This window comes from Athene noctua, chromosome Z (genome assembly GCF_965140245.1).
Source record: "Athene noctua chromosome Z, bAthNoc1.hap1.1, whole genome shotgun sequence".
Taxonomy (NCBI): Eukaryota; Metazoa; Chordata; class Aves; order Strigiformes; family Strigidae; genus Athene; species Athene noctua.
In genome coordinates this window covers 77,592,163-77,604,729 of record NC_134077.1, presented here as the reverse complement: position 1 = coordinate 77,604,729, position 12,567 = coordinate 77,592,163, and the positions used below count along the sequence as shown (strand labels likewise).

Genomic DNA, 12,567 nt, shown 5'->3' with positions numbered 1-12,567 from the left:
ACATGTATAGAATTTTCAGTGCACTGACAAGAAATAATATGGTGCAACAGCACTTTGTTTTTGTTCAACCTTTGTACCTGATGAATAAGCAGGCAGTGTAGAAAAAATAATAAATCTAGAAAACCCTTAGCAAAAGATTGACTAGGTTGAGCAACTTATAATCATCTTGGATTTAATTGGATCTGCAGGCAATAGGGAAGTCTAATAGTATGCTCAGGTGTCAGGTTCCAGATCATATAGGAAGCACTAAGTTAAAATGCCGTAGGGGATTTACAAACAAGTTTAGTTATAATCAATTAAAGAAATGCTGGTCACAGAAAAAGCCTTGAATTTTTCATGTGATCAGTCATGAAATGAAGAAAACTTCAGGATATTTGCATACTGAAGTAAAGATCTCTACTAGTTAGTTAAATCTATGTTAATACTTGTGTTTTGGAAAATCAAAGGAGCTGCAGGGTGTGATACATAAAGCTCATTATTTACAAAGAATTGCAAGCACTTAAAGAGAGATATAATATGGACTATATTTCAGGCAGAAATTCTGAAAACAAATGATACTCTGATTTGAGAGCATGTCTATATGCAGGTTAAAAAAGGGATTATATTAATACACAAACATTACATCCAATAATTTTTTTCTTGAATTGGTGCTCATTCTGTCCAATGCACAGCATTAAACTACAAAAGAGTTCAGTCTCCTCTCAAGTATGTGACTGTAAAAACCATTTTAATTCACTAGCCTTCTGTGATGTTATTGCCACTTTGATTTTTTTGCTTAGTATCTCAGAACATTATGCTACTTTTCCAAGCCTAATCCCTGATTGAGCTTCATCAGTAGTCTTAAAATTATTTGTGTTAATGAATTGTCTTCCTGTGATATTTTCATTGCTTCTTAGAAAATCACTGAGTTTTAACCTTTGGTCAAAATGTTTCTACCAGAAAGGTGTATCACAGCTAAGTCAGACATTTTTAGTCTCAAAGACATAATGGATCACCCTGAAGTATTTAGCCAGGAGTCCATATCACGTAAGAAAAAGTGTCTTGCCACAGGGAAAAGAGGCTACGCTGTAATGTGTCCACACACATTTTACATCAGTGGGCTGGAAAAGTAGGCTTTCTTTCTTTAATGTGCCATGCACACTTGCAGTCTCAGGAATAGGTAAGAAAAATCCAGTAGAGCTTGGAGACACCACTGCTGTTAGTGGTGCCAGCTGTTTCCACAGGGTGGCTTGGAATACAGGAGAAATGTAGCATGTGGTATTCTTCTCTCCCTCCCTGAATGCCCCGGTGATCAGCAGGAAAAGGCACCCTGTTTGTAATTAAAGACGAGCTCCTTATAATCGGTACTGACAGTCTCTCCAGATGAATCACATCTAGTGTGGAGATTTAGTTTGGAAATCAGCAATCTTAACATTTTCCTGAGTTCTTTATTGCAATTTCTCTATTTTCATTCTGTCATGTCTTCAGCTGGGCTTGATTTGAGAGAAACTGTCACTGCTGAGACCTTGCAACAGCCCAGGCTGAGGGATGAGGAGCCTCCAATAAAGAAGTAACATGGAAGCTTCCTGCCAATGCCCAGGTCCGTGTCTTCCAGAGGGTCTTGAATCAAACTACTCTCATAGCTTCAGCACATACTTTACTTAAAAAATTACTCCTTTCCACTACCAAGTGTAGCATAATGATCACTTTATAGACTGGTGTTCTACTTAACATTCTCAAGAATCCTGGAGGTTATAGATCTTTCTTGAAGCTAGTTGGAAAGTTACACTTTTAAATCTCTTCTGAGAATTCCTCAGAAGTGTTGAAAACTATAAGGAAAGGCAGAGGGAGCTGGAGTTGCTTAAACTCTAGAAGAGAAGGCTTAGTGGGTATTTTAACAAAGTAAATACTTTGGACAGAAGTTAAAAAAAATGGAGCTGGTCTCTTCTCAGTGATGCCCAAGGGCAGGATAAGAGACAATGGCCACAAATTGAAGAATAGCAAATTCCATTTGAATGTAAGAAAAAAGTTTTTCTACTCTGAGAGTGGCCAGACATCGAAACATTGCTCAGACAGGTTGTGGGGTCTCCATCCTTCAAGATATTCAAAACCTTCCTAAACAAGGTGCTGACAACCTGCTCTAGGTGTCTGTGCTTTGCGTAGTGGGGCTGGACTAGATGATCTTCAGAAGTTCTGTCCAACATCATCTCTACTCTGCTTCTATGAAATTTTCGTCATTTACTTACCCTGAGGTTAAATTAGTGCAGTTTCTCTATTTTGCATCATCTTTTAAGCCTGAGGGGCATTCTTGGCTCCAGTCTGAGTGTCAGTTACACAATTTAAAATTTTTGGCATCTTGCAACCCAGGAAGTGTTAATGAAAAATAGAAGAAAAGTAAATCCTGAAGGAAAGTGTCCAGCTGATTTTATCATTCTTAACAGCAGAAGTCACTCTGGAAACAAGCAAACTGGTTTTCATGAACTGTGGTGGGAAGGAAGTTATATACTCTTTAGGGTCTAGGAGTTTTTTATTAATTTTCTTTAGCTGTGTTCTCAAACTGACTCTCTAGCTTTCAGGAATTTCATAGAAATTACTAGACACTACATGAAACAGTGAGAACAACTCTGCCTTCCTTGAATCTTCTGATGCATTTGCTTGTAGCTCACTATAGTTGCAGTGGTAGAGAAGTTTTTATGGTTGCAGCCTATTGATTTCTGAACAGGATTAAAGTCATGAATCAAGAATGTCATGGATAGCTAATTTCTTAGTTCTTGCATGGCTAAGAAGCTCCTCACTGCCTAAGACTCTGAAGCCAGTCTCCATTCTTAAGTATACAACAATTCATTAATGAAAGAAAGTTGCCTTTTCATCATTATCCAGTACCATCAAGTCCTGGTATCTATACAGTATGTTTTCTTTATGTGCTCTCACAAATCATATACCAGCTTCTTTATTTCACACTACTTATTCTTATTGAAGGAATTAGCTGATTGAAAACAACTGAGAGGGAGTAGTATAATCTTGTCAGTGTTGGGGACTACGGAGGTAGACAGACTTGGGAGTGTTGGAAAGCACTGTGTGGGTACGGTAAGGACAAATTGTTCTTCGTCTGCTGCATTCTGTGGTGTGAATGCTTATATAGCTAATCCAGCTCCAAGAAGATTAGATACAAGTATGTAACTCCTTTTTTTAGAGTCTGTGGAGTTTTTGTGTTAAAGGATCACTTCAGCGAAGCTGATGGAATGCCAGGGTTTGAAATGGGTTCTTTAAAATAGACATCAACTAGTAAAAGTTACAGAAACGTTCTATTTTACAGCACAGAAAAGTTAATTCAAACCGTAGAAGAAGATATTGAACGTGAAAAGGTTGTAGCAGATGACATAATTAAAGACATGTCACAGGAAAATCAAGCTAAATACATGGAGATGAAAGCTGCAAATGAAAAACTTGTCCAGGTTGGTTTGTTTCATTGTACTTACCTGAAATGTTTCTCAATCTGGCTCCATTGATTCCAGATACAATTTAAGTATTAAAGAGCTTGAGAATGGAGTAAATAAATAAATAAATAAATAGAATAAAAGAACTTGCTGGTATCTTAATGAATTGTAGAAGTGCCTGAAAAGTAAATAGAGCAATTTTGCTTTTGTCTTTTTGTATTTCTTAATTTAAAAACAAATTATGTTCATAATTTTCCAGATTTGGGGATTGACGTGAAGATTTTAAAAACTGTAGTGCTTAGATGTTTTATCATGTGTAAAAAAACAAGCAAAAGGGAAAAACAACCCTTGCAGGTTTTTTTTAGTTCACTTGAGTAGAAAGTTTTCTCTCTGTGTACAAAAGTGAATCCAGCTGGGGTTTTTTGTTGTTCTTGTTGTACATCTGAGTGGATCAGAAAAATGGACTGGATTTGTAAAATTCTTGTGACTTCACTAATCCTAATGTTAACAAAAGCATTAAAATGTCTAGGTTCTCTGGGATTATCTAGCTTCAGACATACAGTCTTATAAAGCTTATCTGTGTAGTCTGTACAGAGAAAGAGGCATCTTTTGAGGCCAGTGCTTCCCAGCTGTCTTAGTGTGAGCTGAATCACTAGTCAGGGCCTACCTGTCTCTTTATGGAGTATGAAGAAACTGTGGTGCCTAGTTCAGATTTTAAGATTTGACTTCAAACTTCTGAAGTAGAAATTATAAATTCCAGCCTCAGTACCAATTTTAAGAAAAATAGTGGAAACAGAGCAAACAATTCCTTGGTTATAGACTATCTGCAAATAACAATGCTAAGAGTTTATTAGAAAAGTTGGATGCTGAAAGTAAGTGGGTATTATATCTGAGTTACTTGGAGAAGCTGGACACTGTCTTTTAGATTTTTAAGAGCAGCAATGAGATGGTTTATGTCATTTTATAAATTCTAAATCGCAGAATAAATAAGTAATCTCATCAAGTAGTAATTTTTGTCTGAATTTTGCAATTTTTTTTCTCTGTAGGAATTGGTTGTTCAACAGCAGGAATTGGATGCACTAAATGTAAAGGAGGATGCTCTAAGAGCTGTATGTATGATAACAGGTGGTCTCTGTACCAGTCTTCACTGAACTCTAGTGTAAAACAGTACAGTAGAAAAATACATGTAATCTTTCTCCTTAAGTTTTCAGATACTGTAGGATCATGCCCTAGACTGGGAAGGCAAAGCTGCCTGTTTTCCACCAATAATTTCTAATCAATTTGGGGTAAAAAATATTTTTGCTAGATGCCAAGGACAACATTTTGATAACAGTAGTGAGGCTTCCTAGCTTTAGTTACTCATGTGGTTTCAAATGTGTTGTGTGATATTTGATTGTTTTGGAATTAGCCTATGAAGATCAACGTGAACTTCAGAACTTCAATATATTTTCCACTTTCAGGATGTGTGAGAATGATTTTCTTGTTCCATATTCCCTTTCAAAAGCAACTGGCATTTGAATCACAAAGTGGTGCCTGCTAAGATACTCTATCCCACATACATACATATAAACACATACTTCTAATACACTGTCGTATTGCTAGATTGAGGAGAACTTTCTTATATCAGGTCTTTCATGGATAAAAGGATCTATGAGCTGAAACATACAGTCATGTATATATTCAGAAAGTATAAATTTCAAATACTGCAAGACATTTTTCTAGTCCTTTTGAATACTGTATATGATTGTGATCCCCTAGAAATTATGAAATAGTAAAGCTACTCAGAAAATTGGCCTGAGGATGCCCTCATAAAACAAAAAGTAGCTGACTGGGTTATTGCCTTCCAGAAAATGCAATATTGAGAATGTGGATTATGAAGTTTATTGTTTATACTGTCTCTGTACTGTTTATAACAATTAAGGTTCACTTTCAATGTATAGATAACTGTTGCTCAACTAAAACATAATTTCTTCAATGCTGTCTTGCCAACTGAAAATAGTTAGTGGGTGTTTGCTTTTCCAACAGGAAATAGCACACTTGCAGGTGAAACAGGAGGCTGTGCAGCTGTATGAAAAACTCCATGAGCTCGAGGAACGTCGAGATCAAATGATTGCTGAGGATAAGAACATGGAATCTCCACAGGAGGAAAGAGAGAGATTACTAAAGCAGGCAAGAACATAAAATGTTATCATGTAAAAGATTGTCTGAGTTTAAAGGATGGTAATTTAAAATACTTGGGTTTGAATATTGCCTTTATTTGCTCTTTAAGCTGCATGAATCATCTGATATTAAGAGCAGTTAATTAATTGGCTGGATGGGATGTTTCATGTTCATTGAAACAAAATTGGCAGTCAGCTTTTCTACTGGATGACTTGTTCTATTTCATCAATCCTGTTGGTATGAGAAAACTTATCCTATTTAACAGTTCTGTAACATAACTCAACAGTATCCTTAGGGGATACTGCGCAGAGGTACTAATCTAGGAACAATTTAATTAGTTTACAAAGATCTATGCTGTGTTAAGTAGGTGTCCATATATTCTATATGGATTATTGAACTGAACAACACTGATAAGTGTGTCTGATTTTTAAATGTATGTTGAGAAATCAGGAAAACATTTGGAAGACAGAACACTTATCATATCACTTCTAACTAAGAGTTGTTGTTGGACAATGACAGCAAGTTTCTGATTTCATATGCTGAGTGTCTATTCTCTGTATACTGAATTAAGATATCTTTTCTGATTTCTTTTTTCATTTGTAGATTTTATGTCACATGTTAAAGTTGTTAATACTTTTTTCCAGGTTAAGGATGATAGTCAAGAAATAGCAAGCATGGAAAGACAGTGAGTAATCCATACTGTTGCTACTAATTACATTTAGACCCTAAAGACAGATAGTTGAATTCCATCACATATTTCTATGGAATTCTAGAACATCATCACATTTTCGAGCCTCTGCTAGTGTTAACATTCCACAGAGAACAGAATATGTCCTTTTGTTCCAGCTAAACAACCTTTATGGTGGTAGGACAGTTAGATCTGTATAATACGCAACTTCCTGTCCTCTTGAACGTGCCCTGAGAGTATAAATTGGCAATAACACTGATATAAGTTTATTTAAGGCTGAGGAAGACATTAATCTGTAAGAGCTACTCATCTAGGACATCTGTGAACATGAGCCCCTATTATGCTGCAGTCACATTTTGAAGAGTTTGTTATGTCTTAAAACCTAAGAGTTATGAAGTTGCTTACAAAAACTTTAATTCTGAAGAGTAACAGGGCATTTCTTCTTGATTCTTGGGTACTGGACCTTTCTGAAGATTTGCCAGAAACTCTGGTAAATGTTATAATAAATAGTAAAGAAGTGGGTTTAAAAGAGTATGATATTTTTGTGATTTTTAGCTTTTTGATTTATCTCTCTTTAAAGAAAAATTCAGATAATTCCTGAAATCTTCTAGAAACAGTTTTAAATTCTTTTAAGTGGTATTCCCAACTGTAATAATTGGTTAATTTTTAATGCATTGACACCTTTGATTGAATAATAAGCTGCTTAACAGAATTTTTGGAAACAGTAACAGAGAATTATATTTGAGAATTTACACAAAAATGTTTTTAAGCTAATTTCCTTTCCCGCTTCAATTGATTATATAATACAGTGCTTTACTTGGCAATTTCCTAATGAATTTTAGTGAACATGTAGGTAATTTCTAAGGAATACAGTTCCTTGTTGCAGTTTACCAATTATGTTGTACCTCTGCAAAGCTGTATAGCAACCAGAAGAGGGACCAGTTGAGTAAGTTAAGAACTACTGATAACTTAAAAAAAAAAAGAAGTTTTTAACGCAAAACTGCAGCAGTAATTATATTTCACAGATATAGGGACTGGAGTGACAAGTGCTTTACATATACATTTTATGATAACAACAATCCTCATCCTGTTCTTTTGGTTTTGATAAACGTAGGTTTGCTATTCTTATTCTTGATTTTTCTCTCCATTTTACGTCACATTTTTAACCTTGGATTTCATTATCTATTTGTCAGGCTGACAGAAGTAAAAGAAAAAACAAACCATTTTAAAAAGGTCATTCAGCGACTTGATATGGATCTGGAGAATCATCAAGGTAACGTGACTAGAGTTGTAACACACTATGCTGAGCTGCATCTGTTCATATTAGAACACATTTTATGGACATTAGTTGATTGAAACTTTTAAGCTTATATAAATGTCCATTATTCACCATCAGAAGAAAGTTTTGTATCTAGGGCTGCAGGTTTCTCTTTTTAGATGTGAGAAATAGGGAGTACCCACCTTTAGTGGCATGTTTATTAAGTGCATATAGAGTAGTAAAGCTACCATATAAAATAATAGTACAGCTCTCTGGTTTTCTGTCCCGGTTTTATTTTTAGGACTACTTGAGGAATAGAAGTTTATCTTACTGACAGCATTGCAGAACCAGCTCAGTTTTAGAAAAGTGGGGTTTTTATTGCAACTTCCACATGACCTGATACACTCTCAGTGAATGTGGAATTGAGAGTGTTTAATAATAATGTGTAAAGCAGACAATTCATACTATTTTAATCTGGTTTTGAAACTTTTTGGATTCAGCTCTGCAAGAAGAGTTTGGAAACTCCCTAGAAATGGCATTAGCTTAGGCAAACACCTGCTGTAGTACATTAGGCTAGGTTAGGTTGGGATTTGTCCTAGCACTTCAAGTCATGGTTCTGAAGGAAGTAATTTAAATTTGAGCATAGGGCCTCAACAGCTGTGGAAGATTCTCCTTAAAATGAAAATTTATCCCACGGAAAACTTTGTAATTATAAGGAATCTTGTTTAGATATGAGTTAAATAAATATGTGCATACATTCTGGAAAACTTAGTAACAAGTTATTTAAATTCTATAGGGCTGATGAATTGATGTGTTTGTGTTCTTTTTACTTTATACTTTTTCTCAGGCAATCAGTGTAAAATTTACAGTGTAAATTCCTTCAAGGTGAACAAATATTTCTAAAATTGACCCTAATGTTTGATACATCTGTTTCTCATCTTTTGCATTACAAAATAATTCATATTTCTCAAGATATTTGATTATTTTTGTGCAAATAATTTACTAAGACTGTTCTATTAGCTTTCTGGTGTCCAGATAATGTCATTGCCAACTTTACTATTCTGCTTTAATTTTTCCTTATTTGGCTTGCAACTCCTTTTTTGTATCTTTGGAGAAATGCAGAAGGTAAGATATGAGTTGGTTTTCACATTTGGTAGCTAGGTTTACACACTCTATCGTTTGTTGCTGGACTGTATGTCTTTCACTGTTTTAGAAAAAGACCTCTGATGAAGAAGAGTGTTTAAAGCATATGTAGCAGAAAGCACATGTGCTCTGTCAATGTATCGGGAACAGTCAGGATATTCAGAATTAGTTGCCTTGTGGCATAGTATAAGGGAAATTATACCTCTTGGTATAACATAGAGTGAATAAAGAAGATACTCATAAGGAGTAGCTTTAGACACAGGAATTCCCAATGCCTTCTTCTCTTGTGAATGGAGAGAGAATCCCAGATGGCCATTCATACTTCTGCTCTAAATCAGAATCTTGGTGTGCCCTTGAGATTCTTGTCCTCCCTCCCTCCCTTGTCGTCTTGCTTCTGATTCAGTATTTAAATTGTTTGTTACAAAGCATTCCCAAAATTTCAGCTCCTAAAGTTTTTTAGTTAAATTTAAGGTAAAATAGCCAGTAAAGGGAAAAGTACACATAAGGATTTTTTGAATGTTTCAGGATAAATATTTCAGTGCTAAAAACAGAGCAGAGAAAGAAAAAAAAAAAAAAAAACAGACCATAAACAGAAGTAACTATTTTTAGTTTTCACTTAACAAGAACTAAATAAGTAAAAAATTCACCCACTTATTATATGTTCCATATATTAGCAGTTACCTTTAACTGATTAGTCAAAATCAAGATTAACTCATAATGGAATAGACTTAACACTTCATAAATTGTATGAGAGGCTAAGATATCAATGTAATAATTTTGTCTTTTAAAGAAAACTTATCTGTAAAGACATTTTAAAAGTTGTGGTCTTAATTTCAAATATTTTTTTTCTTTAAACACTTGACAGATAATGTAGTTCTGTTTTTTGGCTTACTGTAACTAGACTTCACAGTAGCACAGACTGAGTTACAAAGTATTGGAGACTTGCCTTGCAAAATGAAAGAGAGAGTCCAGCAAGGAACAAAGCCACAGCTGCAAGGAAGCTGGAGCAGAATCACAGTTCCCTTGAGGCCCGAGGGTGTTCCTATTGTTTGTATATACTAGATAAAAAGGAAAGCATGGGGGTATATAAGTAAAAAGACCTGCAAAAATTTGCTTGCTCAGTTATATCTATATCTTCTTCATTCTTTTTCTTTGTATTCTTTAAAGTTACAAGATTATGCTGAAAATTAATCAATGCCTAAGACTCAAACAAATACAAATTTAGATATTTGAATCTTAAAATTATTCTTAGGAGTTGAATTGTCTGATCTTCTTGAAACTTGTGACAAATACATCAAGTCTCCCATTTTACTATTACTATTTTAAGTAAGAGTCAGTGGTTGGATTTAAAGATGTTGTGAATTATGTATTGTATGTTATTCATTACTCCTAATACCACTGTAAAGAATGTGTCTAGAAATGTTCTTTTAAACTTAATTGTAGAAATTCTTCTGTGCATTTTATTTTCCTATATCATTGCGTTTACAGTTTTTCTGTTTATTTCCCTGAGATTGTCACACTGTTACTTGCAAGCAGCATATCCTTATGAAAGTCCATTCTAATACGTGAAAGTGCCATTGAAATGGTTCATATGTTAAGGACAACTGCAGAAAGTTTTAACTAACCATGGTGCCTGAATGCACAAAAGCATTTGTTCTCTATTACTGAAATTCAGCTGTGTTCAGAAAAATCCTGTGAACTTCCTTTGTTCAAACAAAGTATCCCACTCTTATTTATCAAAAATTCTGATCTCTAAAAGGTTCTAAAAATTGCAATGAGGTTGATTTATTAAGATTTTTTTTTATATATAAAAGTGTGTATGACATAGTTAGACTGACTACATTAAATGGCATGGGATGAATTCTGTAGTTTCTAGGCATGTAGAATTTTTATTTTTTAAATTGACATTTTGCCTACCTAAAGGATTTCAGGATTGAGACAATATAAAGTTAAATCAATGTTATTTCTCTTTCAGGAGAGGAAAATTGGAAATACAAAGAGCTGAAGAAGAGGGAAGAAAGCATGGATAGTAAGTTGTCTAATTTCCTTTAATTAGGCCTAATTCCACCAGAATACAGGGTTTTTTGTATTGTTAACACTCAATTTGGACCTTAAAAGAGCTGATGTCCTGATCTTTGCATAAAGTTTCTGTGATCTATCTTAGGACAAGATAATTTATATATTAGGACTCACAGAACAGTCGCAGGTATTTGGAGCATCTTTCAAGTATTTTCATCAAACATTAAAGGACTTGGGAACACAGCTTTTTCTTCTGAAAGCAAGGCTGAAATTAATTTAAATAGAAGACATAAAACCAGCTGTTGAGGTCTGATTAAAAGCAGCACTTCAGAATGGACAAGCATAGATATTTTGGAATTCTTTAAAATTAAGGCTTCTCATATCTGTTTTTTCAAGATGAATGCTACTAAAGCTTTCTTCCATATTAAAAGGTTCTAATGTTATAGAGACCTCAGCAGCAATTAACAGAGGATGAAAACAGAAATAAAATATACCTTATTGCTAGTATACTGTAATGGGCAGGTTACAAAAAAAAGTGGTCTGCTACTCAGCAAAAGGGGAAAATGATCAATAAATATGCCATGAAAGCAAAAGTATATAATACCTCTTTGTTCAACAATTCTACAGATGTTCAATGTAATTTATGGCTAGCATGATACTGAAAGAAAGGTTTCAGCTGACAGTAAGGAAAGACAGATAAGAACGTAGTTAGAGAATTTTTGGATGTTCTAATTTCCTGATTTCCTGAGGAGCAGAAAGGCAAAAGCTTGCTTGATCTTTATTTTCGGTATGAATACAGACCATGAAAGCAGGGCCTTATGATCCTTCTGACTTTTGGGATTTTGGTTCTACTTCTGCCCTTCATCAGAGGATATTGATGCAGTTCTAGAGCTGTTTGAGATTAACTGAGAGATTTGGGGGAATATGCAGGAATCTTAAACATGGGATAAAAGCAAACATGGTACCTGTCTTGAAGAAGAAGAGCTGGGGAAATACAGACCAGTCAGCTTAGTATCCATTTCCAGAAAGATTGTAGAAAAAAATAAGCAAGCAAATTTGTAAACATTACAGAAACAGGAATATGAATTGATTTGTCAAGAACAAACAACTAATTTCCTTCTTTGACAGAATAATATTGCAGAATAAGGGAGAAGCAGCAGATGATGTTTCCTGTAAATTCAGTACATCTTCTACTGCTGTCTCATGTTCTTAGAAGCAAGCTAAGGAAATATTATTAATCCATTATTAACCTACACTGTGCTTTTGATTAAAAAATAAACAATTATGAAAGATTCACTGCCAAGATGGAAGAAAGTATTGAGTGGAGTTTTGCAGTGGTTTGGATGTTCAGGGTAGTGAATATTTTTATTAATCAGTTGGATGACAGGAAAGAGAGTAAATATATAGTTCACAGAAAATGCTGCATTGGAAAATCTGAAATCATGTTGGAGGACAGCGTTAAAATTTAAAATGCCTGTGGCAGACTAGAAACTAGGTACAAGAAGTTCAAAAAAGATTGTTTAAATTTGTACACTTGGGCAGAGTAATCAACAGCAAAAATGCAGAACAAGTAGTTCACTAGACACAGCTCTATGGTATGGCTCGGAGTTAGAGTGAAAGAAAAAGTGAACATGGCTCAGCAGTATCACACTAACATGGAAGAGAAAAATACCATAGTAGTAGGTATACATAGGAGTGTAATTTGTCAGACACATGTACTAATCTTGCTCCCTGTGCATCGAGGAAGGCTTCAGTTGGAGTATTGCCTCTAGTTCAGTAGATAAAGAAAGAGGTTGACAGTCCTGAAGAGAGACTTGATAGAGGATGTGGAAAGCATGACCTGCAAGGAAATATTAAAGAATGAGTCTTTTATTTTAGAGAAT

The 12,567-nt window shown here is 34.7% G+C and overlaps 1 protein-coding gene across 1 annotated transcript in view; it reads left to right on the top strand.

Moving 5' to 3' along the window:
- Positions 1-12,567, top strand: part of IFT74 (intraflagellar transport 74) — a 44,672-nt gene that overhangs the window by 18,192 nt on the left and 13,913 nt on the right. The window contains exons 9-14 of the mRNA XM_074932557.1: positions 3,296-3,434; positions 4,463-4,525; positions 5,442-5,585; positions 6,221-6,261; positions 7,458-7,537; positions 10,641-10,694. Of these exons, the coding sequence (XP_074788658.1) occupies positions 3,296-3,434; positions 4,463-4,525; positions 5,442-5,585; positions 6,221-6,261; positions 7,458-7,537; positions 10,641-10,694 (521 nt within the window). The remainder of the gene's footprint in view (positions 1-3,295; positions 3,435-4,462; positions 4,526-5,441; positions 5,586-6,220; positions 6,262-7,457; positions 7,538-10,640; positions 10,695-12,567) is intronic.